Source organism: Aquila chrysaetos, chromosome 18 (genome assembly GCF_900496995.4).
Source record: "Aquila chrysaetos chrysaetos chromosome 18, bAquChr1.4, whole genome shotgun sequence".
Classification (NCBI taxonomy): Eukaryota; Metazoa; Chordata; class Aves; order Accipitriformes; family Accipitridae; genus Aquila; species Aquila chrysaetos.
The window spans coordinates 4,766,306-4,790,252 of record NC_044021.1 but is presented as its reverse complement, the minus strand read 5'-3'; the positions used below and the strand labels follow the sequence as shown (position 1 = coordinate 4,790,252).

The following is a 23,947-nucleotide window of genomic DNA, read 5'->3' as shown; positions in this document are numbered from 1 at the left end:
TTTTGACCTTTAATTGCATCTGGTTTGCCAAATGCAAGCATTAGATTACAAAACGCACGATGGAAGTTATTTACAGGGGGCATGAGAACGTATAGTTGTAGTCCCTTTTTTTTTTTTTTTTTTAATGTTGCCGGCGCCTGGGTCATTGTAACACGTGAGGGTGTGTTTCCCAGCACAACATCTGATTAGTCACTAATTTAGTAAGGAATGTCCTGGCACACAGTTTTGTTGAAGCATGTGAGCCTATCAGCAGAATAACATATTATATTCTTTTAGGCGTTTCGACATACAGTTGAGTAAAACAGCTCAGCTGTTTTGAAACAAACTTCATGATATTCCTTCCCTGAGTCTCCTTTTTTTTTTTCTTTTTTCTTACTAGCAGAAGAGATGTTGCATGTTTACCTATTGAAATATATTTCATGACTTAAATCTTTTGGTTAATATTCCAAGATGGTTTAGAGTATAAATAACACTGGAAATCAGCTCTATAAAGCTACACATCTTTTATTTTTACACTGAGGAAAATAGAGGGTAGCCTATGCTCATTATGTTTTTCATGCTCTGCTAGTTTCCCCACTCTTTGAATACAGGTGATCAGACATATTCAGGAGACCAGTTTAATAAAAATTTTCAGAGATAAATATTCACTGTAGCACAAAACCACAAAAGTTCTGTCAAGCCCACGTGAATGTTGTGGTCCCACCACCATATGACACACGCTTCCTTTTCCTAGCTTAGATTTGATATGAGGAGAATGATACTCTTTCAAAAGTTCAGCCTTTTTTTACCGAGTGCTTGGATTGGTGGTACAATTAATAGATCTCTGACGTAGCTGTGGCCATTGACGTTCCTGTAGGTCAGTTCATTGTGTGAGGTAATGCTTTGGAGAATTTCATGGCAAATATAAAAATATACAATATGAAAGTAGTAGAAATATTTTTTTAAATACTTTAAAAGTAAAATATTAACTTTAAAAGTCTGTATTAAAAATTTCAGGCAGGAAGATACTGTGACAGAATGCTGAGTAGAGATTGATGTAGTCCATTTGGATTTCCAAAAGGCATTAGCTAAAAGCAAATAAGTAACTCTGCAATATGAGAGAAGATCATCCCATGAATAAAAAAACCAGATGGATTATAGAGAACAGCAGCGAGAGTAAATGGCTAGCCTTCGTCTTAATGGAAGGTCAGAGAATGCATCCTGCAGCAGTGTGTGCTGGAACCATTCTGATAAACGTACTCGTAAGTGATCCTGAAAACACAGTGAATAGTGGGATGGCCAGGCCTGCTGGAGGGACCAAATTATTCAAGGCAATGAAGACAAGGACCGACTGTGAAGAATTTCAGAAGATCCTTTACAGGATTCTTTCACAGTAAAATAGCATATGAAATTCAGTGTAGGTAACTGTAAAGTTACGCAAGAATAGCAGTCCTAAATTCACATATAAAATAATAGTGTCCCAAGGTGACTGTAACCACTCATGAGTAAGATGTGGTCTCACCAAACCAGCATTGATCAACAGACTAAATCTACTGTTAAGCGTCAGTGAAAGACATACAGGACAAAAGTAAGCACAGCCACATGCCACTCTTAGAAATGTGCTGTATGTCCACATCCTGAATACTGTGGGTGGTTCTGATCTGCTACCTCCCAGAGAAAGATACAGGAGAAAAAAAGTCCAGAGTAGAGCAACAAGGTAGAGCAAATATACGGAACTATTTCCATATAAAGAACAAGTAAATGAGGTAGGACTTTTCAAAAGAGAAAAGGACTAATTAAGGGGAAATGTAATAGAGGTCTCTAAGATGCCACAAGGAACATGTCTTCTCTCTCATGCTGTTGGAATGAGGAGGCATCAAAATAGCAGGCAGCAGGCTGAGGAAAAATAAAATGATGTAATTAAGCTTTAGAAATCCTTGACACGGGATTGTTGTGAATGTTAGAACTGTATGTGGATTAAAAATAGAAATTACAGGACAGTTCCTTGAAGAAAATTAATTGAAGGCTATTAAATAAAAAATCACCACCTCTGGCTTTGAAAGTCCCTAAGTTGCAGATTGTTGGAGGCTGTATTGTACTTTATAGAGGTACCATTATGTATTTTCCTGTGTTCTTACTCTGTTGCTTAGGTATCCCTAGGTATTCAGTTTTGGCAGCTGTTGAAGACAGGGCACAGGGCTAGATGGAGTTTTGGCTGACCCAGTATAGCTGTTCTTGTTAAAAGCGTTACAAGCATTGACTTTTTATTCACTTAAGCGACACAGTAAGACTAAAATAAATACATCTATTTATTTCTGCATTTCTGTATGTCGTTAAAGTCTGAGAAATCGCAGAAGGGCATGTGAGATAACTGTTGCCAAATTCTAGACTGTCTGTCTGTTGCTACCACCACATCCTATGGAAGTTGCAGGGTCAACGTATACCTTAAGAACTTGCTTTTATGCATTTAGGCATGAGATCAGAGTAATAAAATCAATCAGAGCAGCAATATCTGAGGTTGCACGTCTGATCTTTAAAAAAATATTGTTCTAAACATTTTTAAGAACTTTTAGCTGAATGCACGTATATGTTTTCTTAGAACGCAAACAGACACCAAAAGATGTAAGGCTGTTGTCTTGCGTGTTGATAGCAAAGACTCTAAATGTGTCTGAACAATTATTGTATGAAGTTCTCACGTCAGGGCTGTACAGGAACAGAACTGTTTCCATTGTGAGTTCACCATAAGCAGACAATTTTCCTAGGATGCGTAGCTTGGCAACTTCGGTCCTAACTTGTTAGCTGAATTAGATATTTTGTATTCTAATCAAAGTCTCAAAATGTGGGAATTCAGCTGAAAACTCCTTAATTCGATGATAAATAGAAATACAAAGAAGTTTCTGAAAAGGACACGTAAACAGAATTTTTTGTTAAAGTTTCAAAAACCTTGTTCAAAACCCTTCCAGATGTACCTTGGAAAATACTTATTTCATCAATCAGTAATCAGACAAAAAACATACTAAAGAGGCTTTTTTTGGTAAAGAATAATTTTAGCATATGGAAATTAGTCTTCTGGGGCTTTCTTTGTCAATCACTGAAATGAGGTGGAGAGAAGTGCAGGATACGTGAAAAGTAGTTGAAAAATTATATATTTAAAGTGCTCCAAATATTTCCCAAATAAAGTCTTTTTTTTTTTTTCTTTTTTTTTTTTTTTTTTTTAAATAAGAAACACTCACCTCACTGGACTAAAGTAAAAGTTTGTGTGTTATTTTTTCACCCTTCTACTTGCCTCCTCTGTAGGAACATCCAGGGAGTTGGACTCAATGATCCTTATGGGTCCCTTCCAACTTGAGATACTCTGATTCTGTGATCTGTATATCAGCAGAGAAGGTTTTTCAAAGCAAAGGATGCTTTCTCATAGGTATCTTGGAGATCAAGACTCCGAAGGAAATGGCAAAAGCTGTGATAAAATATGCATTTTGCAGGTTTATATAGATAGAACACATGTATGAATAGGTAACTTCTAAATTAAAAGCTTAATTTTTCAGTCTTCTGGCAGCAGAATGTACTGTTGAAGTGTCTTTCCTACAGCTTAACAAAAAGATTTCTTTAGAAAACTTTATATGTCTGTAAAACATGAGGGGAAGGGAAGTTGTAAGGGTGATAGGAGCTGCTATTGTGTCGTGCAAAACAAGGTGTTCTATACATGTGTTCTAAACCACTTTGTGAAATGAAATGGGTTGAACTGAAATAAAAATCAGTAGTAACAGAACAGGAAGAGGAAAATTTATGTCTTCCATACTTTGAGACAAAAGTCTAGATAACTGAAGTTAATTTGGCTTCCCGGTAGTGCTGTGAGCCTCTCAGCAAAATGTCACCCGGATTACCATCTTCTCGAGGCAGGGCGAAGGTTATCGGGTCTCAGCACTTGTGGCTGAGTGTTCTGGCAGCGCTCGCCCAGCCAGTTCAGGGGATTCCTCTAAATCACAGCTCTGCCTGTGCCCTCGATGACAGGCGGGTTAAGCTGCAGGTCTTCATTGAGCATCGTTCCTGCTCTGAACCCTTCTTGGCTTGCGTTAGCCCAAGAGCCATTCAACTGTGTAGGTTTTTTGGGGGGTAGGTGTGATTGCGGGAGGGGGTTGAGTTCTCTTGTGCAGTCTTGGCTGTCCCCTTGCCTTTTCTGTGGTTCATTGGGCTCCGTAGCTTCAAATTTGCAGTTGTTTCACAGAGGGCTGGGTGTTAAAAGAGCAGAAATGGTTGTGGTTTGACAAGTATTTACTCTGGAGAAACTCTGGTAAGAAATGGGGCACACCGGTCACTCCAGGATAAAGTTAGTTTTGTTTTCATCAGTGCATCTCAGAATGAACCTTCCTATCTAGTCTGCAGTTGTGTACGCGTATGAATCGTCGTGGTGTGAAGCACACCATTGCTTTGTGTAATGTATTTCTTGCTGCTATTTCTCATTATTACCTATCTTACCCTTCTACGTTGTTGCCTGTGATATTATGTAGGGCTGTTTTCTTTAAGTTTTGATGTTGGCGTTTAACGAGGTTATATGTCTGTTTTCTCCTTCCAACTGGTAGAACTATAAAGTGAGATTAAACGGTAACATGAACTGTGGTGAGGGGATTTTTTTTTTTTTTTTTAAAACAAACCGGTTGATCAGCGTACACAAATATGTGCCTTCTAAAATGGTGTGCTCTCTGGCTTTTTTCTCCCTGAGCTGTTTTAGTTTGTAAATACTTTAAACTTTGCTTATATAAATTTGCATTTCATTGCTTTCATGATAATATATCAGATTTGCTAATGTGTTGTTACATGTGTTGGAGGTGGAAAGTACTGACAGGTAGCATACAAATTACTAGTTGCTCCATCAGATAAAAATATGGCCTTGAAACTGAGTCACATTATTTTTTTATGTCACAGTTGCATGGTTTTATAAACTTCTACAGTGAGACTGAGTAAAGACAATTCTAATGAAAAAAGCTCTTTTTAAAGGGAGAGAATATGATTGTAATTTTACCGTCACGCATATTAAACAGTAGAGATTTTATTTCCTGTCACACAGTAAACCAACAAATAGATAAGAAGTTTATAAGTTGGTTTTCTTACATTGCGCCAAAGAATAAATTACATGATTAGGCAAAAAACTGGCTCATATCCTCTTCTTCATAGGATGATAGCAGCATCAAAGTAATAGTGGGTTGTCTTAGCAAACTGTGAGCATACCAGCAAAATCTTTTAGATACAGGGATTGTCAGTATGTGGCTCTGAGTGTCCTAATTATCTTAGAGATTCTATGTAGCTGAGTGACATCTTATGTTCTTAATTGAATTACATACAGAATTGTCTTCTAAATATTCTCATTTTCTTGGTAGCTTGCTGGCAGTCTGCTTTTCTTGCATTGTTTTGTGCTGTGTTTCATACTTACATTAGAAAACACAACACACTTCTCAGGTTTGTGCTTTAGCTCTTTGTATCAACATTTTTGAAAAATATTTTAAAGTCTTCATGCATTATTAACTATTTTTAATCTTTTGACCAATTTGTTCAATGCAAGCTGATTTCATTGTCTTGCTATTTGGTCTGCCTTTCATATAGTTCATCTCTTTTCAGTGGGGGAAGAAACCAATTGCTGAGAAGAAACAGATTCAGATTGCTACAAACCGAAAGACACAGGTAGAGGGGCAGGTTTGAGTAGCATGTGTGCCTAGGAAAAAATTTTGCATTTTAATGTGACTTTACTGAATTACAGATCATGATTAGAGATTAACTGGTACATAAGTACCTTTGTAGGTCTTAGGGTAAATAGGGAATGTGGTATAGTAAACAAAGTAATTTCATGAAACGGTATGTAAAGTGTCTCTTCAAAAATTTGGAAAAATATTCAGTTATCTTTAGAAATTGCTCAGATCATTGCTAGGTGATGTATTACCTGTTTTTTTGTCCCTCCAAAATCTGTTTCTTTTATAGCTGTTTAACAGGATCCCATGGCCAAAAAGTCCCAGAGCACTTGAGATTTTCACCCTTAGTGGTAAGACCTTCTACAGCCCTGTCTCCAGCTCTTCTCTGTTTGTCACACAAATCCAGCATGACCTATCATATTTGTACCAGAGGAAGATACGCTATCTTCACATGACTAAAATGTAGTAATTTGCTTTTTAAACTGCAGTTGAAGTGTCTCTTACTTCCTTTAACTCTTCTTTCTGCCTGTGTTCGAAAACTTGGAAATACTGTCATGCACCATGGTGTGTTATTATGCGTGCTTTATGATGAAACACAAAAACCTCACAGTGACAATTAATTGTTGCTGATACAAATCAGGTTTTGGTGTCTGTTGATAGTCAGTTTGCTTTCATACTCAATATTTTATGATTCTTTAAAACTACATATTCATGTGCTTTGTTCTGCCAAGTAAATATTTCTTGCATGTGATATCTTGTTTAGCTTTTTGAATGTTGCATTACTTTTCTTATGTCAAAACTGAATGCTGGGGAGGGGGTGTTCTTAATATGCAGCTTGTGATTTAAAAAATGTTTTAACAATTAGTTACTTCATCCAGGTACAAAGAAGAATCCTGCATAATATGCAGGATTCCATGAAGAGAGAAAAATTTTCCTGAGCACTTATTTTGTTTGCTTTCATTGGTCTTTGACTGTTGAAAGATTTTTATTTTTTTTAATTTTTTTTTTTGCCATTCCTAGTCCTAAGTACAGATAAATACAAAACTGTATTTTGTGTGTAATAGGTGTCTTAAGTTTTTTTTTAGTGCACTGCTTACCAGGTTGAGGTTATACCTGTTATAACACTCCAGCAAAGAACTGAGCATGTTCAGCAAAGAACTGAGCATGTTCAGCAGGTCTATCTTGATGATTTTTCATTTATGCTTGTATGAAAGGCTTCCTCTCTTCTAAAACAAGCCTCCTGTATATATCTTACAGCATATGAAGGGATCTCAAAGTTAAGTAAATATAATAAGCATTTGCAATTTGAAGTCTGCTTTACCTAGTCAGAAAGAATTGGAACAGGCATCATTCAGCAAATTTGGATGTTGAAAATATGGGAAAATTGGGTGTGCACTTGAAATTGATGAAATACAGTAAAACGTATCCTTTCATGTGGGTGTGCTTATAAATACATAAACGTACACATGCCTGCACACGCACAAATGTGACCAATATATTCAGTTTTCTATATTGAAAAAGGGGGGGAAAATATTCCATTTTGGGGACTTTATGTATTTTATTAATATGATTTTTTTCAGTAGCAGAAACATGCATTTCAAATTAGTTTTAATCCTAAACATGCCTTTGACAATGATGGTAATTTTTAAACACATGCCCTTGCTGAAAATAATGTCAGCATAAATGGTCCACAAAAAGTAAAATGCTGGATGGCCCATTCCTTCTGGAAATATGAACTAAACTAGATGTTCTTTTTGGAGCGTGAGTTTTTGCTATGAGACAGGTGAGGTTTTTTAGGATCTCTCTAAGTGCATAGTATGGTGTTCATTATTTTTTTCATCCACATTATTAGAATGTGGCTCATTCATAGCTGAATAATTAGAACAGTGTTATACATTGAAAGCACCGTCTTACTCTCCTTTTAGAGGAGGAGAGACATAGACGGCGGCAGCGATTGTGACTAGTTCTGGAGCTGGTTGACCAGCTAAAGCGTGCCACAGGCTGACTAATTAAAATCTTCGAAAGCTTGCAGACTGGGTGGGGTACATAATCTACCACGCAGTGCCAGATCATCCCCCTTGCACTCTTGCAGATGGACAGCACGCTGCCTTTCTCCCCGCTGCTAAAGCCCCTGAGCATCTTCAGTATCTGAGTATGTAAAACAGTGGATCCGACACTATTTCCGATCCTCTCAGCTACTCAGTAAGGCTGCTTCCTTGTCTCTGGCAAGAATATAGCTTTTATTTTCCTTCTTTTGCTGATGACTTCCTCTGAAGTCTTCGGTGCCTGCCTGTAAAAGGAAAATTTCACATAGATGTCTATACAGTTTGGGAGGAAGGCCATTTACTTGGTGATTATGATACATGTTCAGTCCAAATCTGTACTCATCAAGAGCAAAACTGGTGAGATTCCCTGACGAAGCAATATTGTCAGGCTGGCATTCAATCTGTGTGCCAGCACATCTTTTAGGGTATCTTAATACCTGACGGTAAAGAGAGCTGTTACTTACCAGCTGTCAAGGAAGTTTTGAGAAAGGTCTAGAAGAAGTCTGTTTAGTTGAAGAACAGGGTAATGGAGATGAACAGAAGTAAGAAGGATTGATTCTTAAAGTTATCGAAATAAAATGAAGACCACTGGGTACTGTGGAAAGCTGTGTGTCTTAAAGTTATCGAAATAAAATGAAGACCACTGGGTACTGTGGAAAGCTGAGGGCCAACAGAGCGTGAGGAACAACTCACAAAAAGGGTCAAAATGTGTAAATCAATAGTTTGCCCTCACTGGGAATAATGGTGTACATTTCTGGTCTCTCCCACCCTAAATTGGTTATAGTGACTGTAGGAAGAGTTTGGAAAAGAACAGCCAGGATGTTTGAGGGCATGCAACAGCTCACATGCGTGAAACATGAGCAAAACAGGGCTTTTAAAGCTGAATAAGCTGAGCAAGAGCAGAACATAATTGATAGTATCTTTCTCCTTTTGATTACAAAGTCAAGTGCGTTCGTGTTCCTTTCGGAAGTAACGGGGCTAGCAGGAAGGGGTTGCTCCTTCTGTGGAGGAACCAATGGAGCCAAAGGGAGGAAAATTTCAGAAAACGCTGGATGCGAGAAGTGAGAGAGACATAGCAAGGCTGGAAGATAGCAGCTCAGGCAAAGAGGTTGTTGAGAGGAGCAGGGATTAGTCATGTGAGGTGAGGCCTCGGACATGGCAAGAAGGAACTTACAAAGGACAGAGAGGATTGACCAATTGGCGATTTAAAAAGTTTTAGCGTTTGCCGCAACTAAGCAAGGAAGTAAGAACCTCCCTGAAAAATGACACGGGTAAGGAAAGAGTTTTTCCTTCCTCAGTTCTGTCATTTCTAGTCACTTTGAGTTTTCCATGTTGAAAAAGTTTAAAACTGATTTTTAGCAATTCTAATACCGGGCGAGCTCTTTTGTAGGTGGCTCCACCTTTCAATTCTGCAGTCCCATCAAAAGGGATATGATAACGGTCTGCAAAAATGATTAATAGCTGTGAAAAGCTGAAGAGAGAGAACTGTCATCTACCTGTTCCAGTATAAGACTTCCTAGGCATCAGTTGAAGTGGCTAGATCAGAGCGAACAGGGTGGGGTTTGGTTGGGTTTTTTGTTTTCAGACAGTATGTAGTTAAGCTGCCGAAGTCCTTGCCGCAAGATGTTACAGATGCTATCACAGGATGGAAATCCACTCGGAGCTAAAAATACAGACATCACTGCTGGTTCAGGAAACCCATGAGCCACAAGCTGGAGTCTGGAAGACTGAGTATTTGGAGAAGGCAGCAATGCATTTTTCCCTAGGCTGCGCCTTTGGACACAGTAGGAGATGCCAGAAGCCCTTTGGCCTGATTCAGTACAGTACTTCTGCTCACCTGCTGCTGTTCCACCCCAGTGCACTTGGAGAGGTCGTTCCATCTCGTGCGGCTGTGAAATAGTCTGGAGCCCGATCTGCTGGAAACCTCCAGATGGGCCACTACGAGCTCTAATTCCCTCGGTGCGGAAGAATTCAGAATGATTAAAAAATTGAGATGAATTTTCTAGATAAGTCTTCTTTGTGATAGCAAAATACTTTAGTGTGATTGCAGTTCGGCTAATTATGCGCTTATGCTGTTCTGAAGTCTGATTTGCAAAAATGATGAGCAGTGATATCAGTAGAAACTTGCCTTTGAGCATTGAAGTGTTTTATAAATGCTCTACTCCTAAGTTAACAGGTCCTTGACATTTCAGTTAGGTACTCACTCAGTAGACACTTTTGAACCTAATCTTTCCAGGACTCGCTTATCAATAAGTAAGGTGATATTACCCTCCTTACCTCACGGAGGGCTGGGGAAGAGACCTAAGGAATTGCAAAAGGAAACAGTGAACCATTTTTCTGCTGTAGCAGCAAGCATTGTGTACAGAGCGTGACAAAGAAATGAACAGTCCAAAGTCATACTGGAAGAGTTTGGAGTACATCGAGTCCCAAGACTGAAATACAGGGATAGACATGATACTGAGAGCTTTTCAGCTGCCGAGTGTGATCATCAAATGCATTAAAAAGCAGTATTTTGTAAAAGGCGTTTTTCATAGTAAATACGTGTGGCTCTGTAAGACTATATTGCAATGCATGTAAACAAGCAAAAGCAACTCAAATCGCACAAGGGGTTTAGTTTTGCTTGCTTTCATTTTTGATGCTACATTTAAATTTTTAATGATGCTTTTGTGCGTTTGCATATTTCAGCTATTTCTTTTGATTCTTTTCCTAATTAGAGGACTTCAGGATTTTAATCTGAAAATGAAGCTGTCACACAAAACCATTTTATTAATTAAGATTTTTGAATTTAGCAGCTCCGTTGCTTCAGGGTAAGCTTGAAGGAAATTCAGCTCTAATTATTTCACCTGTAACTATCAGAAGTAGAAAAAGAAAAGAAGAAAGAAGAGCAGATGATATTGAAATATGCAGGTATAAGTGACCATGGAATGTCTCTGTTGAGTAGGGCGGGATGTTTTCTAAAACATATTTATATATTCCTTTGCATAATTTAGACATAGGACTTTATTCATTTTTTTACTTCGCTCTCCTTTGTTTTAAAAGTCCACTATGATTAAACTGCCTCAGGAATAACGTGTGTTGTGAAAGACTGAGGAAAGGTATGGATACGGAAGATGGGATGAGATTAAGAAAAGGAAAAAGGAACTAACTGGAATGTTGGGAGAAGAGTTCGGGAAGTTGTCATTCACAGATAGGCAGCATTCCTGTTTCGTTTTGTTTTCTCACCAATTCCTGAGATCGTTTTATTAATTCAGATACTCACATAGTAAATATAAATCATGCCATTTAAAGTAATAGATCTATGATTATATGGTTTGGGGAGTTTTTGCAATTTTTATCTAGATCTTGCTACTCATTTTGAAGCATTTGGTATTAAAACAAGAAGAAAGGATAGAATCCTTTGTACTTTTGGAAGTTAAGCAGCTTTCCAGCGAATGATGCATTACTCACAACGCACCAAATACAGCTTACCAAATCAAAGATATGGGGTGCTTATTTTTTAATCTCACATACCTTTTGTTCCAGCTTTGCTTATTTTTTTTCATTTATTTTTAAGATGTGACATCCCCAGGACAATTCCTACTACCTCATGCGGGAGAGGCAGGTCTAAATCTTGCTGGATTCTTTCATAGAAAAAAAGATTTCTGCATGAAGATCTCTGGATATAATATTTATTTGAAAATCTATTAAGAGCAATAGGTCAAGCTGTTTAATGGAAAAGGAAGCCATATGAAGGAACAGTGCTGAGCAATGTGCTGAACAATGTACATATGGGATGCTTGGAGTCTCGGGCTGCGCGACAAAGCTTCATCAGCACAGATAAGGTTGTGGGGGTGTTGAAAATTAATAGAGACGTAGCTGGTGTAGCTGGAGTGACAGAATTCCTGTCATGCACGCAGCAAAAAGCCGTAGGAGGAAAGTGAATTTGTCAATTCACCTTAGGTTGTTCGCAGAGTCATTCGAAGTATTTTGGCAGAAAACCTCCTCCTGTTGGCATACTTTCTTTTTGAGGGCTCTTCCAGTACAATTTGCTGGTATCCCTGTGATAGCTAAGACTGCTTGTGGCAGGCAAGCTTGGAATCAGAACTTAAAACCAGTGCAATTAATCTTTACTGAGAACTCATCTTCCTCTTCCTTATTTTAAAAGAATTGCTAAGTTTTGGGTTTGTTTTTTTTCATCTGTGAATTTAGTCAGTGGAGAATAATTTTGCTGCTTCTGACTGCTTGTGACTGATGCTTTGTGGGGAGGATAAAAAGGATATTTTTACAGTTAGAGTAAGCTCTCGGCTTTTATATTTTTAAGCATGTTACTTTAAAGTTTGTGTCTTCTACACTGCTGCTCAGTTACACCTGAGAAAAAAAGGAGACGTTGAGGAAGATTTCCAGTGGAAGCAGAAAAATAAAATGTACTAACTGGGTGGTGATTCTCCCTCACATGACCAGGAGAAAAAAAAAAACAACAAACCTGTTTTGCTTTTGGCTGTGCTTGCTACTAAACACCCTGTCATAGTGTGAGAGGTGAGTCACGACTTGTTTATTTATAGTTTTGGCCAATCAAAGCCCAACGCTCTGAACTTCATTCAAGAGCAGCAGGCACTTAGGATGTCTTGTAAAAACATTTGCTCTCTGAGCAAGGAGCGCTCTTCGCGGCAGCAAACAGGACAGTTGCCCGGGTTGTCGCTTCTAAAACACAAAACAGACTAGAAGATCGTTGCCTGGATTATCTAGATTGGTAGCGAGAGAGATAATTCCTTTTTACATCTGAAATGCCAGACAGTGAGGATCTGGGACAGGATGAAAGGTACTGTACGTTGATTGTGATGGCCGCCTCGTGCAGCGCAGTATGGACCGAGGCTTCGTGTAATTAATCTGCGTGCGTTCCCGAGTTCTCAGCCTGCGATCAGTTTTCTCTGCGTTGTAACAGATCCTCTAGTTGTTGAGGGGTTTGCCTCTAATGCTAACCTAAGGCTTCTTAGGAGAGAAGAACTAGATCTTAATGTCTGCATAGAGGTTAAATTGTACAGCTCTTATATATTTATTAAACTAAAGCTGAAGGGAAGAAAATACTGGGTGGTTTCTACCTAGTCACTTTGCCCAACCATGGGACAACTTACGAGCCTCAAAATGTCAGAGACGCAAATAGTTTAGTCGGGAACCACATTACTGACAGAACCATAACTCATTACTCAGAGATAGGGCACTGTGTCCCTTGGAGGTATGCCTGTCTTTCTGAAGTTTAACTTTTATCTTAATTAGCTCATAAAACCAGCGGTTAGGAGAAGAAAGTAGTTGGATCTGAAACTTAGTAAACCATTTAACAAATACTATTTTCTCAAATATGATCCAGTACATTCCTATGAAATAAATGCACTAATTAAATTTAGCTAGATGGACAGATTTTAAAATAGGTATTTTAAAAGTAGATGTTACTGATGTTTGGCTATGACAGAGTTTATAATCTAGGTTTCTTAAAGTCCACATGGTCTTTCCATAGTTGCAATATTTACTGTCTTGATGCTAATCAAAATGTTGGCTCTAAAATGGTGTTAATGAAACATTTGATACTGCAAAAAAGAAAAATGGTCATGTATGTGGAAATAACTTTTTTTTTTTTAGAAGTTAGTTAACAAAATGCTGGAATATAGAGGCAAATTTAAGAAATTACAAGAATCAGAAGTGAGCATTTCATTATGGTTTCAGATTTGATTTCTTCTCATTAGATTTAACTTTGAACATTTATATGGGTGTTTTTTCCAATATGTATGTCAATGTGGTGTTGTAAGATAGATGAAATACAGAAGACATTTCTGGTTGTCTGTTGTAGATCAGTATATTCAGGCATGGTCACCTAATGGGATGAGTGTGGGTGAGTGGATCCCCGGTGGCATAATTGGGTCTCTGCAAGGGTGGGGTCACCTACGCATTTCCGTTTGCAGGGATCTAAGTTGTGCCCTATATATGACATAGATTAAAAGCAATTGTAGTAGTAGGTAGCATTTTTTTCTTTTAAGGAAATGTTGACTCGTTACTGATAGCCACCAAAGTGTTAATTGCTATTCATTAAAAATGTTTAGCTGGATCTCCAGTTTGTTAAATTGTATATTTTTCAATACAGGAAAACACCAGTATGCATGACACATTAAAAAAATGGGGTTTCAGATGATAATGACCTTTTTTTTTTTCCTTTTGAAACAATTTTATAAAGGATATGCATCATGTCCTTCTTTGAAAATGTGTTGTGGTTGTTGGTTTTTTTTAATCAAAATGGGAGAAAATATTAGCAGCAGAGAAGAAAAATAATTTTGGAAAAAAAAATTTCAAAATTTGGATTTGGAAAAAAAAAGCAGCAGTGTTTACCAGTATGTAAAAGGATGCAACTGGTATGCAAAACATACAAGCTTTGTAATATCTAACTTCCTTTGTTAACAATTCTTTTTCTATACAGGCTTGTAGCAAGCTTTGGCAGTTAAAGAGAAGTAATACTAGGCCTAAACCCTCTAAGACTTCTTTTTTTATGAATCAAAGTTGTTTGGTTGTTTTTAGGTTATTTGTTTGTTGTTTTTTTTAAACAAAAAGGATGAATGTGTCTAAAGCAGTAACCTGAAAAAGCATGATAATAGGGCCTGCTCTCCCCATTTATCATTTCTGAAACTACCATTAAATTAATTGACCCTGATCCTAGTCCCTCATCCTTTTGTGTCTTTGCTAGTGAGCAAAAAGGTTTGAGAAAAGAGTTTAATCAAAAGGTTCTGTTTTTTTCTGGAATTAATTTGCCTTTTTGTCTCGGTGGTAACAAATAGGGTATAACTGGAGACCATTCCTACAGAAGTGCTAATGAGATTTGGTGGAGGTCAGAATATTTTGGTCCAAGTTAAACAAGAGGGAATAGAAGGAGGAGCTATGGGAACTATACTGGACCAGTGTGGGAACTGTACTGGAACAATTCATTTTAGAATCGCACAAGAAGATATAGGAATGTAAATGCACAGATAATGGTGTAATTTTGAGGGCACACTGAATCAAAGCTACTGCTTTATATATTTAAAAAGAGGACGACAGTGGTATTTTTGTAGAAGCTGTTTGCTGATCGGTTTCAGCATACTGCATTCCTTGCAGCTGCCTCTCAGATGCAAACAAATACTTCTTACATCCTCTCCCCTCTCAAGTTCATGTCCTACTTCAGAAAATATGTAATATTGCATCACAAGTGTATTTCATGAACATTATAACATCATAGCTAAGGATGTGGCATTGGTCAATAGCCTGTTAGTCATACTGTGAATTTAAACGTGTAATAAGCAAAGGAACATAGGCACAAGTACTTCTTAGTACGACTAGTAAAAAAGCCACGAGTTGTGAAGATTAGGTACCCACTCATATCTTCTGTTTTGTTTTGTCATAAGATCCTGGGCAGTAGCAGATCAAGAACAGTGAGGAAAGATGTGGTCAATGGTAAAGGATTGAAAACAGTTTAGCGTAAGAACGATATTTTCCCCCAGTAATTCTTTATCATCAGGCCCCCTATAGTTTCGCTGTAAGATGGTATAATTTCTTTTTTAAAAAATTGTCATCTAATGAGGAATCTAATGATGATCAAGAATGGATAAAAGGTACTGTGAATAATTGGTCCCGAAGTGGTGGAAGCACACGGCTACGGGTGCTTCAAAGAGATACCGACGTGTGCCTTCCTCTATCAGAACAATGTCTGTGGTGTTCTAATCGCTGTCACCTGCCTGTTACTGAAAAGGACGGTGCGCTAAACTGTTAGCCAGGAAACTTTTATGACCTGAATATAAATGGGAGAGAAAGCTATGTTATTTTGAACCAGTTGATTTTGAACTACAATCTCAGAGTGCATGACCTTTCTCAGTATGTGCTTGGACTTAGAAATATGGAGATCCAGTTTCAAGTCAAATATGCGTGTTACTTAATTACTCAAAGCATCTTGATTTGTAATTATATAAGAATATTTGTTTCTTCTGCTAGTATTAGTTAATAAAGTGGAAAGTACTTTATTTCCTTTTACGATTGCATTCAGTGCACAAATGTAGGCAACAAGTGGTTAGCTCATGCCGGGGACTCTCAGTAATGCATCAAAGTAAATGATCACCTGCTCATACAAAATATACTAAAACCCATTGAAAAGAGTCAGAATGAAGTTCCATGCAGAAAGAGTTAAAGCCGCCTTGTAATATTACACAAAAAGGTGTTTTCATGTTTTTGCAGGTTAAAAGTATTCTTTGTCTGGCAGTTGAAAATCCAATTTTCCTTTTTTGTGCAGCTGCCCTGCAACTCCAGGAATGCTCAGCTCATCTTTCCTAGCTGTTTGACTTTGAGAGGCCTTGAACTAGGAGTATCCCAGCTGAAGAATGTGGAGGCCGAAAGAGGAAAATGAATTGATTTTGTAAAAAAGGGTTAAAGGAGTTGCCTTTGCGGGAGAAAAACAAATGTGAAAGAATTGCTTCCAACAGCTGGGCAGAGCCGTTTAAAGTTCTGCAAACAGAACTTTACACTCCTGTTGATAAAAACCAGACTTCCTTACTTTTCTGAACAAAAATAGTGTAATAAAAATGTCTCTTCTGCATCACCAGTTTCTGTTACAAATAGGAAGCCGACCTGGAAGATCCCAGCCCTTGTACTGTCTTGGTAAAAAGACAACAAACAGCACGTAGTAATAGCATTATAGTCTTTGCTAAACAGAAAGCAAGTCTGTAATAGTATTTATGTGGCACTGAAACAGTCAATTCTCATGCAAAGAGATGTTTAAAAAATCCACGCTTATTGACTAAGTCATGGCTTTGGACTAATAGCACTTGACTACCCAATCACATTTTTCGTTTTGAATGACCTCAAACTGGAGCAGCTGGTTTCTTCTCAGGGGAGCTGGGCAGGAGTAGTACGGGTCAAAGGGAGGGTTTCCCGTGAGAGCTGACCTGTCAGTTTGCTTAGAAGAGTCTGTCTAGAGGAGCTGGGCAATGAAACACCCCAAATTTAGTTGGAGTATATTTTGTTTATTTTAGCAGGACATTCAGCAAAAAGCGACAATGTTTAGTACAATCTGCTGTGTTGAGGAACTTGTATACTGGGATCGCCTTCAAAAAAGTTGGAGTTAACCAGTTGGTATCTGATCAGCTAAAGAAAGACAGTACAGCTCCTTATTGAGACTTTATAAGATGACTGATGTTATACTTGAATAGAAAAGATGAACACATCACCTCCAAAATAAAATCTTGGTAGTAATGGGTCTTTTTTTTTTTTTTTTTTAAGCAACCTGTAGGACAAGATGAGTTCTCCCATCCCTTTGCAGAACACTTCAGTGTATTTTTATAACAATAGGGTTGCTTTCATTTTCAGAAAGGTTTGTTCTTGACTAGTAATACAAGCAAAAAAACCCACCTTTATTTATGGGATTGATACTCTTTAGCAGCACACCAGTGGTAAAATGTTCCCATGTCAGTTGAAGAGAAGAAAATAACCATTATGATTTTAGTTTAACACACTGTGCAAGAAGCATGTAGAGTCAGGGATGAAAGTTTGCTTCTGTTATGTTTTGTTAAAAGTCACATGTCCTGACCAGTCTCCTGTGCAGTCCATTGAGAAAAAATCATCCAGCCTCATCAAATGCTGATGATTTAAACATATTTCTTGTACGGTAACATTACTGAAAAATACGTTTGGTCAAGAAACAAAAGGGGCGTGCATGTTACTGAAAGCTGTGAAATAAGATCTTTTTTCAGCTTTTTATTGCCCACCTTACCCTGAAAAAAACCCAGTAACGGTGAATTAGACTGTTAATAAAAAGCACAAAATTGAAGTGTCAGATGAAGATAGATAAGATCAGAAAGAAAACACTTTTAAAACTGGAAAAGCAATGTTGCATGCTTTTAACAGAATTCATTTAGTTCTTAGAAATTATGTATTTGAACTACAGGAGAGATGATAATTAAAGGAGATTTTTGGATTGGGAAATGTTGTTAGTTACTCTTCAAGGTTGATAACGACATTCTCCAGCCTCAATTTAAAAACAAAATCTGTCTAGCTTTATATATCTTAGAGATTCCAAGTGTGCCCAAGCCTTAACATTCAAGGGATGTCAAATGTGATCCGTTAAAGGATGTTTGCCGCAGTATTACATGTTGGTGAAAGCCTAAACCTGCGCAGCGCCTATAGATTAGTAATGGGAAATAAAGTGCATATGGATATCTACAAGCTGGAGAGATTTCTGTTACACAAGCTTTGTAGAGTTTGTAGCAAAAAGCTTGTAGATGAAGATTCTCCCTAAAGTTTGACAACAGAGTGTATTTTTGGGTGCTTCCCATGTTCCTCGTTCTTTCAGTGATACAGCATCTTTTTGTGGAACTCTTTGAAGCAAGCAAGATTTTACGTGGTGCCCCAGTGATTCATTTAAATTGCAAGTCTTGTTGACTCGTTCATAGCCACATGACACAAATACAATTATTTTAGTATACTTAACGATTGCATAGGATCCAAAAGTGGCACAGGATAAAGCACAATTCTCCATAATCACCTTTTAAATTAGCTGTGTAGGTCATTAAGGTGCTATGCTGTAAGTTCAGTGATGCTTGCTATTATGTCTTTCCACGTAGTGCACATAACATTCACAAAATTGTTGCATTGTATTACAATAAGGCTAATCAATATTGCATTGTTTTCTACCACACAGTTCAATAGTAGATTTTAGAGGTCTTGCCATCGGTACTTTAATACACTTAACTGTAAAATGTGCTTTTAACAGTATTTTATATTTTGGAGAGAGATGGGGATGGTTATTTTCATTCTGAGTATTGGTCACCTGGAATTTAAACGTAAAAAAACATTTACAATGTTATTCACAAACTTTTTAAATCTAAATACTATTTTATATCCCTTATCTCTGTACCTGAATAATTTAGAAGACAACTTTTAAAATATATTTTTGGCATAGGTCTTCAGGTATAAAACCTTTGTTTCAAAGAAGGGTAACTGCATCGTTATAATCACTCCCTTCTGCACTGTGGTGATTCCTTTCCTCACAGGAGAGACCTGTGAAAGCTCTGAAAAGGTAAACCTGTTTGATGGGGTTTTGCTAACAGTTTACACGCTTGATATTTCATTTGGTCAAGTTTCATACTTAATTCCTGGTTGCCTCTGAGGTTTGTCCTTAGACATCCACATCCCTTACAGCTGCATCATTCTATAAAGCTCTAGATACTACTTTTTAAAAGACTACAAAATAGCCATATTACCTATATTTTGATATACATATCTTTGGGAATGTAACTTTCAGCTCTTCCACCTTGACTAATACATTCTAAGTTACCCTTAAAATTACAGAGTCTGCACAGGTTTCAAGCGTGTGTGGTTGCAGTTGGGAAATCAAGAAGGTTTAGAAGCTCTGTAATTACTAACTCTTTGTTTATGTAGATGCAATCCTTCAGATCCACCACATCATGGTGTACTTTGTCACTGCTGCAGTTCCGAGTAGCGTATCTACGTGCAGATACATATAAAACCATGTACACATAATTAAAAAAATCCAGCACATCACGAAGAGATCTTTAAACCAGTAATATGAGAGCTACTGACCTTTCCGAGAGAAATGTGACGGGGCTTTGCTTGAACAGATGTCTAGATACAAAATGAGAGCATGACACCATCAGTCATTTTTAGAGAATGTAATGCCACTGACTCTTCTGGCCAGAGTTTGTGACTGTGATGGGTTGAAGCATCTGGGGCAGGAGGGTGTTTGGGGTTTTTTTTTTTTTGCAGCTACTAGGTAACAGTTTATGTATTTGCTCAGTTTTAGAAATCATGCAATAGGTAGTCAGAAGGATATAAGTGATTAATATTCTCTCTGAACACCTTCAATCTTGTTGACAGTAGTTTTAGAATAGAAGTGTAGTACTTTCTATCAAACTCGGGATAAGTGATGGAGGCATAAAACTTTATTCCTTCTAAATCGTGCACGAAAACCTTTGAAGGTGTTCAGAGAGTTGGCTGCTTATATTCCCAAAGGAGCACCTGGACAGGAGTCCCAAGAGCTGTTTTGGCAGGAGGCACAGGGTTCACATTTAAGTCATTTATTAAGGTACTGGAAGTAATTCCACTAATGTTGCGCTGAAGTAGTTTATGTTCTTGGTTGACCGATGTTGTAGTCATGCACTCCATCATCTACATCACTCACATATCTTCTTTTTTTCCTTTTTGTCTTTAAATGTGATCGTTGAAAAATGAATTTGCCTGGAGTATGCATCGTTAGGTGCCTGTCAGCTTTTGATCTAATGCAGGTTTAATGTTTGTCTCTGTTTCTACAAGGGCATGACGTAACCCCTCTACCTTTGCGTACCTACAAGTCTATGTTGTACCTCCTTTCTTTCTCGCTCCCCCTTCCCCGGGATCTCCGTGGCTGCCCCCTCGTTCCAGCCCTGCGGGTAGCACTGCCGCTCAAGTGGGCTTTGGGGAAAAGGGGCAGGAGGGACAGATCTTACCAGGGCTGGTAGTTGTTGGGAGGTGGCAACAAGAAGAGGCAGCATGTGCATCTGGTTGTCGTACTGAGGATCAGCAAGCTGACGTTCTTACACCTCTGGTTGCCTAAGGTCAGAATATGGCTTCAAAATAGTGCCTGGTGTTCCTTGTAAAATAGAGAAGCGTGGCTATAGTAGAACTGACAAAGGTGTCTCGTGATTTCTTGTGGCCTACAAGAAACTGCCAAGTATTCTTTTGCGGAGCAAGCTTCATAGCGGGTTTGTAATGTTTTGGAGCAAACTTCACCTGTACCATCCACCCTCCTTGCTCGGCGTCTCCTTTGTCAGTGTACCACATGCACACCACAGGACCAAAGCATCCAGCAGTACATTTTACCTGCACTGCGGCTCATACATTCAGTAACTTTTCAACTTGGCAAAAGAAGGCATTACTAACAACCAAGAGAAGCAACTCCAGAGAACTTTCCCTGCGAATGTGCCACTTTTCTGTATAATTTGCATGTTTGTTTTGAATTGTTATTAGTAATCCCAGTGTGCCTTGTTGTATCTCCTCCTCTTTAATCTATATTGTCTTTATATTGGTGGTTAGCCTATATGAAAATAGTTTGCATTATTATTGTAGTTTATGCTTTCATCTCCCCCCCGCCCTGTTTTTGCTATTAACTTAAAGTTTGTAACCCAACTATCTATAATTGTCCTGTGTATTTCAAAGCTCCATTTCAATAGTAGGCATCAGGCCTATCCACATTCTCCCTGTGCTTCCACAACATTCTGCTTTGACTGTCAACAATTTTAAATAAAGGATAGGAGTAAAGACTGTAAAAGGATTTTGTACTTCAGAATAATGTCATAATAGTAGTTTTCAAGACTAGAATAAACAGGCAACTCTTAAAATACCTATTATTAATGCTGCAGAATAGTTTACAAAAGCTAGAAGCAGTGTTTCTTTAAGCAGAGTAGCCTATCCATAAAAATGGCAGTTCTCAGAAGACAAAACCCTTGTATACTGCTTTTCTCAAGTTGCTATTTACCAAAGAGGATGGCAATTGAAATTGCTATTGTGGATGGGAAGCATGTGTAACATTGCTAATCCCTCCCACTGGGTTCCTGCAGTGTTCTCTGTGAGTTATTTAATGGTTTTATTTACATCCTCTGTCAGAGGCAAATACCTGCATGCAGTGCCATGCATGACTGGAAAATATGTTGCTTTTTCTGTCTTACAAAAGTCACCTAGACCAAGACGCGAGGCTCTTATCCTATGAAATATCAGGTACACTATTTTAAATTGTTTATGTTTTTTTCTCAAAGGGGGGGGGAAGCCTTCACCCTGAATGTTCTGTAATGTAAAGAGGAAATCACACTACTGCAATACTGTAAATACTATAATAAAGAAAAACTAGTATTTCAGCCACAGTGTAAAACTGATTAAAGTCCAAAACCCAAATTGTTGCCCTATTCCTGACTTTACTATAGTATAGTGTTTACATGTGTGTATATATAGTATTTACATGACATAAAGTCATGTTCTGCGTTCCACTATGCACGTGATAGTTTGGATATGAATCCCCCATGCCTGCTATTTCTGTTCTGTATGAAATGGCTCCCAAACCTTGCTCTAATACCAATGTTGCTGTGTCACCACCTCGTGGTGAAGTTCCTGTACGGTAGTTAAATATAGGCATAGAAAAAGGATGAAGTTTCTCAGTGTGTTTAACTAGACATTTTTGACCAAAATTATTCCTGACTTTTTACAAAAATGAGGCTGCGGAGACTATGTATCTGAAAATAGGAGAAGGCGGTTAACCTCCATTATGTTAGGAAAGCTGCTTCCAAGTAATCGGTATATCTGCAGTACAAGAGAAAAGAAGGTACATTACATTCCTGTGTAGAATAAAAAAGGATATCATGTATGTGGGAGAAGATGACTTATTCCTGGCTTAGATACAAGTATGTCAAAATTCATAAATTTAAATGTGGGCAGCAGTTGGACCAAAGCATACAATTCAACATAAGACCAAAATCCTCTTATCCTGTCTGTTTAGGAGAAATGAGAGCAAGAATTTATAATTGTAAGAAAAAGTGGCTTTAGACCTTGCTGCATTCGATGTCAGACATGTTGTCTAGGGTTTGGCTGAAATGTTAGTTAAAAGATTTTAAGGAGAACTTCACTGTTCTTTCGAACAGAGTTCACTTTCTCCTTTTATCGTAGTTTGTAAAATAGAAGTGACATAACTTTGGGCTATCCAACTGAAAATTTATAAATGGAGATTTATTTTTTTTAGTTGGAAAATAAAGTGAAATAGACATTTATATAAATAGTTACTTATCATTTGCCTAGTTTTGTTACTAATCTGTGACCAGAAATCTGAGGTAATAATGTAATCCCAAACTTTTCTTTTCTTTTGATGTTACAATGCAATAAACAGTGTGGACTACATTATTTCACATGCTATCATGAGTCATTGATCAAAGCTTCTGCCTAATTTAGGCCACTTGACCCTTTTAATAACCATCCCTTCAGTGCTATGTTAGTATATCTTGCATGCTGCCATGTGAGAGATCCCTTCCCTTTCAGTGCACGATCAGCATATAGCCCCAGCCCTACAAAGAGAAGCAAGTCAGAAGCTTATCTTTTTAGAAGAAATCAATGTATCTCTCGTAGTCCAGTGCAATTATATGTGTAACTTTCAAGTAAATGTTTTCCAGAATTTAAATCCTTTTTTCCTTCAGCCGTTATCTCCTTGGGCTGTGTAAATAAACCAGTTGTTCTTGCTAGAAAGATCTGCATTGCAGTTCTTGGTGGAAGTGGGTGTGAACTCATGCCCGTATAAAAACATTACTGTACACTTTTGCTTTATAGACTGAAAAAGTAAAAATAACATGAGGGAGCAAACATTTTTTTAGGCACTTTAAAAAAAACCCAAACTTCTAGTTTGTGGGTTCCTGCGAGTTTGTGAACCAATTCTGAGGGAACTGCAAAATATCTATGAGGAAAAATAAGCCTATTTTGGTAGGGTTAAATTTGCTATATTGGGATCCACATCTGTTTTGAAAAGTGTTAGGTATTAAGCAAATTAAAAAGCAGTACTCTAATTTTAAGTATGCACCATTATGTTCGTCATGGGAACAAAACTCCAAGTAACACCTGAGCCAGGAGTCTCGATAGCCTGTGGACATCAGGGCTGTTGTACGTGTGCATCGATACTGCCAGTGGCTCACAAAACCACAAACGTGTTCAAAAACTTCAAAATCTTCATGGCTTTCCTTATATCAGGAAATGAGAGACATTAACAAGTTCATAGCCTGAAACCTAATGGCTTCTTATTAGTAAGAATGAACATTAAATCGTAGCTAATAAAATACAATACAGCAAAGGTAGGTTACGCGTGTGTCCTCAGTCGAGAAGGTAGGCAAAAGCACCCTACTAACCAGCCGTCAACTGAGAAAAATCCGAATGCTCATGATGGCTTTCAATTTTTACAATATGTTCCAATAAAAATGACTAAGCAATCTGTTGTTGAACAGATATTAATGTGGAAGTTTTTAATCACTATAGGTATTTTTACAAGTTATGACAGATAATTTTTTTTTTAGTCTTATGTTCGCTACAGAAAAATTAAAATTTTAGGTCTTGTTATTCCTAATATTAAAACAAATGTTTAAATGATACTTTTGAACACCAACTTCGTACAGGGTAAAGCTTGAACAGCAAAAATCTCATCGGTGACTGATGCTTGCTAAAATTTAAGTTGTCCCAGGG

At 37.8% G+C, this 23,947-nt stretch overlaps 1 protein-coding gene across 2 annotated transcripts in view; it reads left to right on the top strand.

The window, feature by feature from the left end:
* Window positions 1–23,947, top strand: part of RETREG1 (reticulophagy regulator 1) — a 70,818-nt gene that overhangs the window by 31,499 nt on the left and 15,372 nt on the right. The window contains exon 1 of one of the 2 annotated variants that reach the window (XM_030041719.1): window positions 12,287–12,503. The exons of the other annotated variant lie outside the window; for it this stretch is intronic. Coding sequence (XP_029897579.1) covers window positions 12,469–12,503 — 35 coding nt within the window. The 5' untranslated portion in view covers window positions 12,287–12,468. Of the gene's footprint in view, window positions 1–12,286; window positions 12,504–23,947 lie in introns of those variants that run through there. 2 annotated transcript variants of the gene reach the window in all.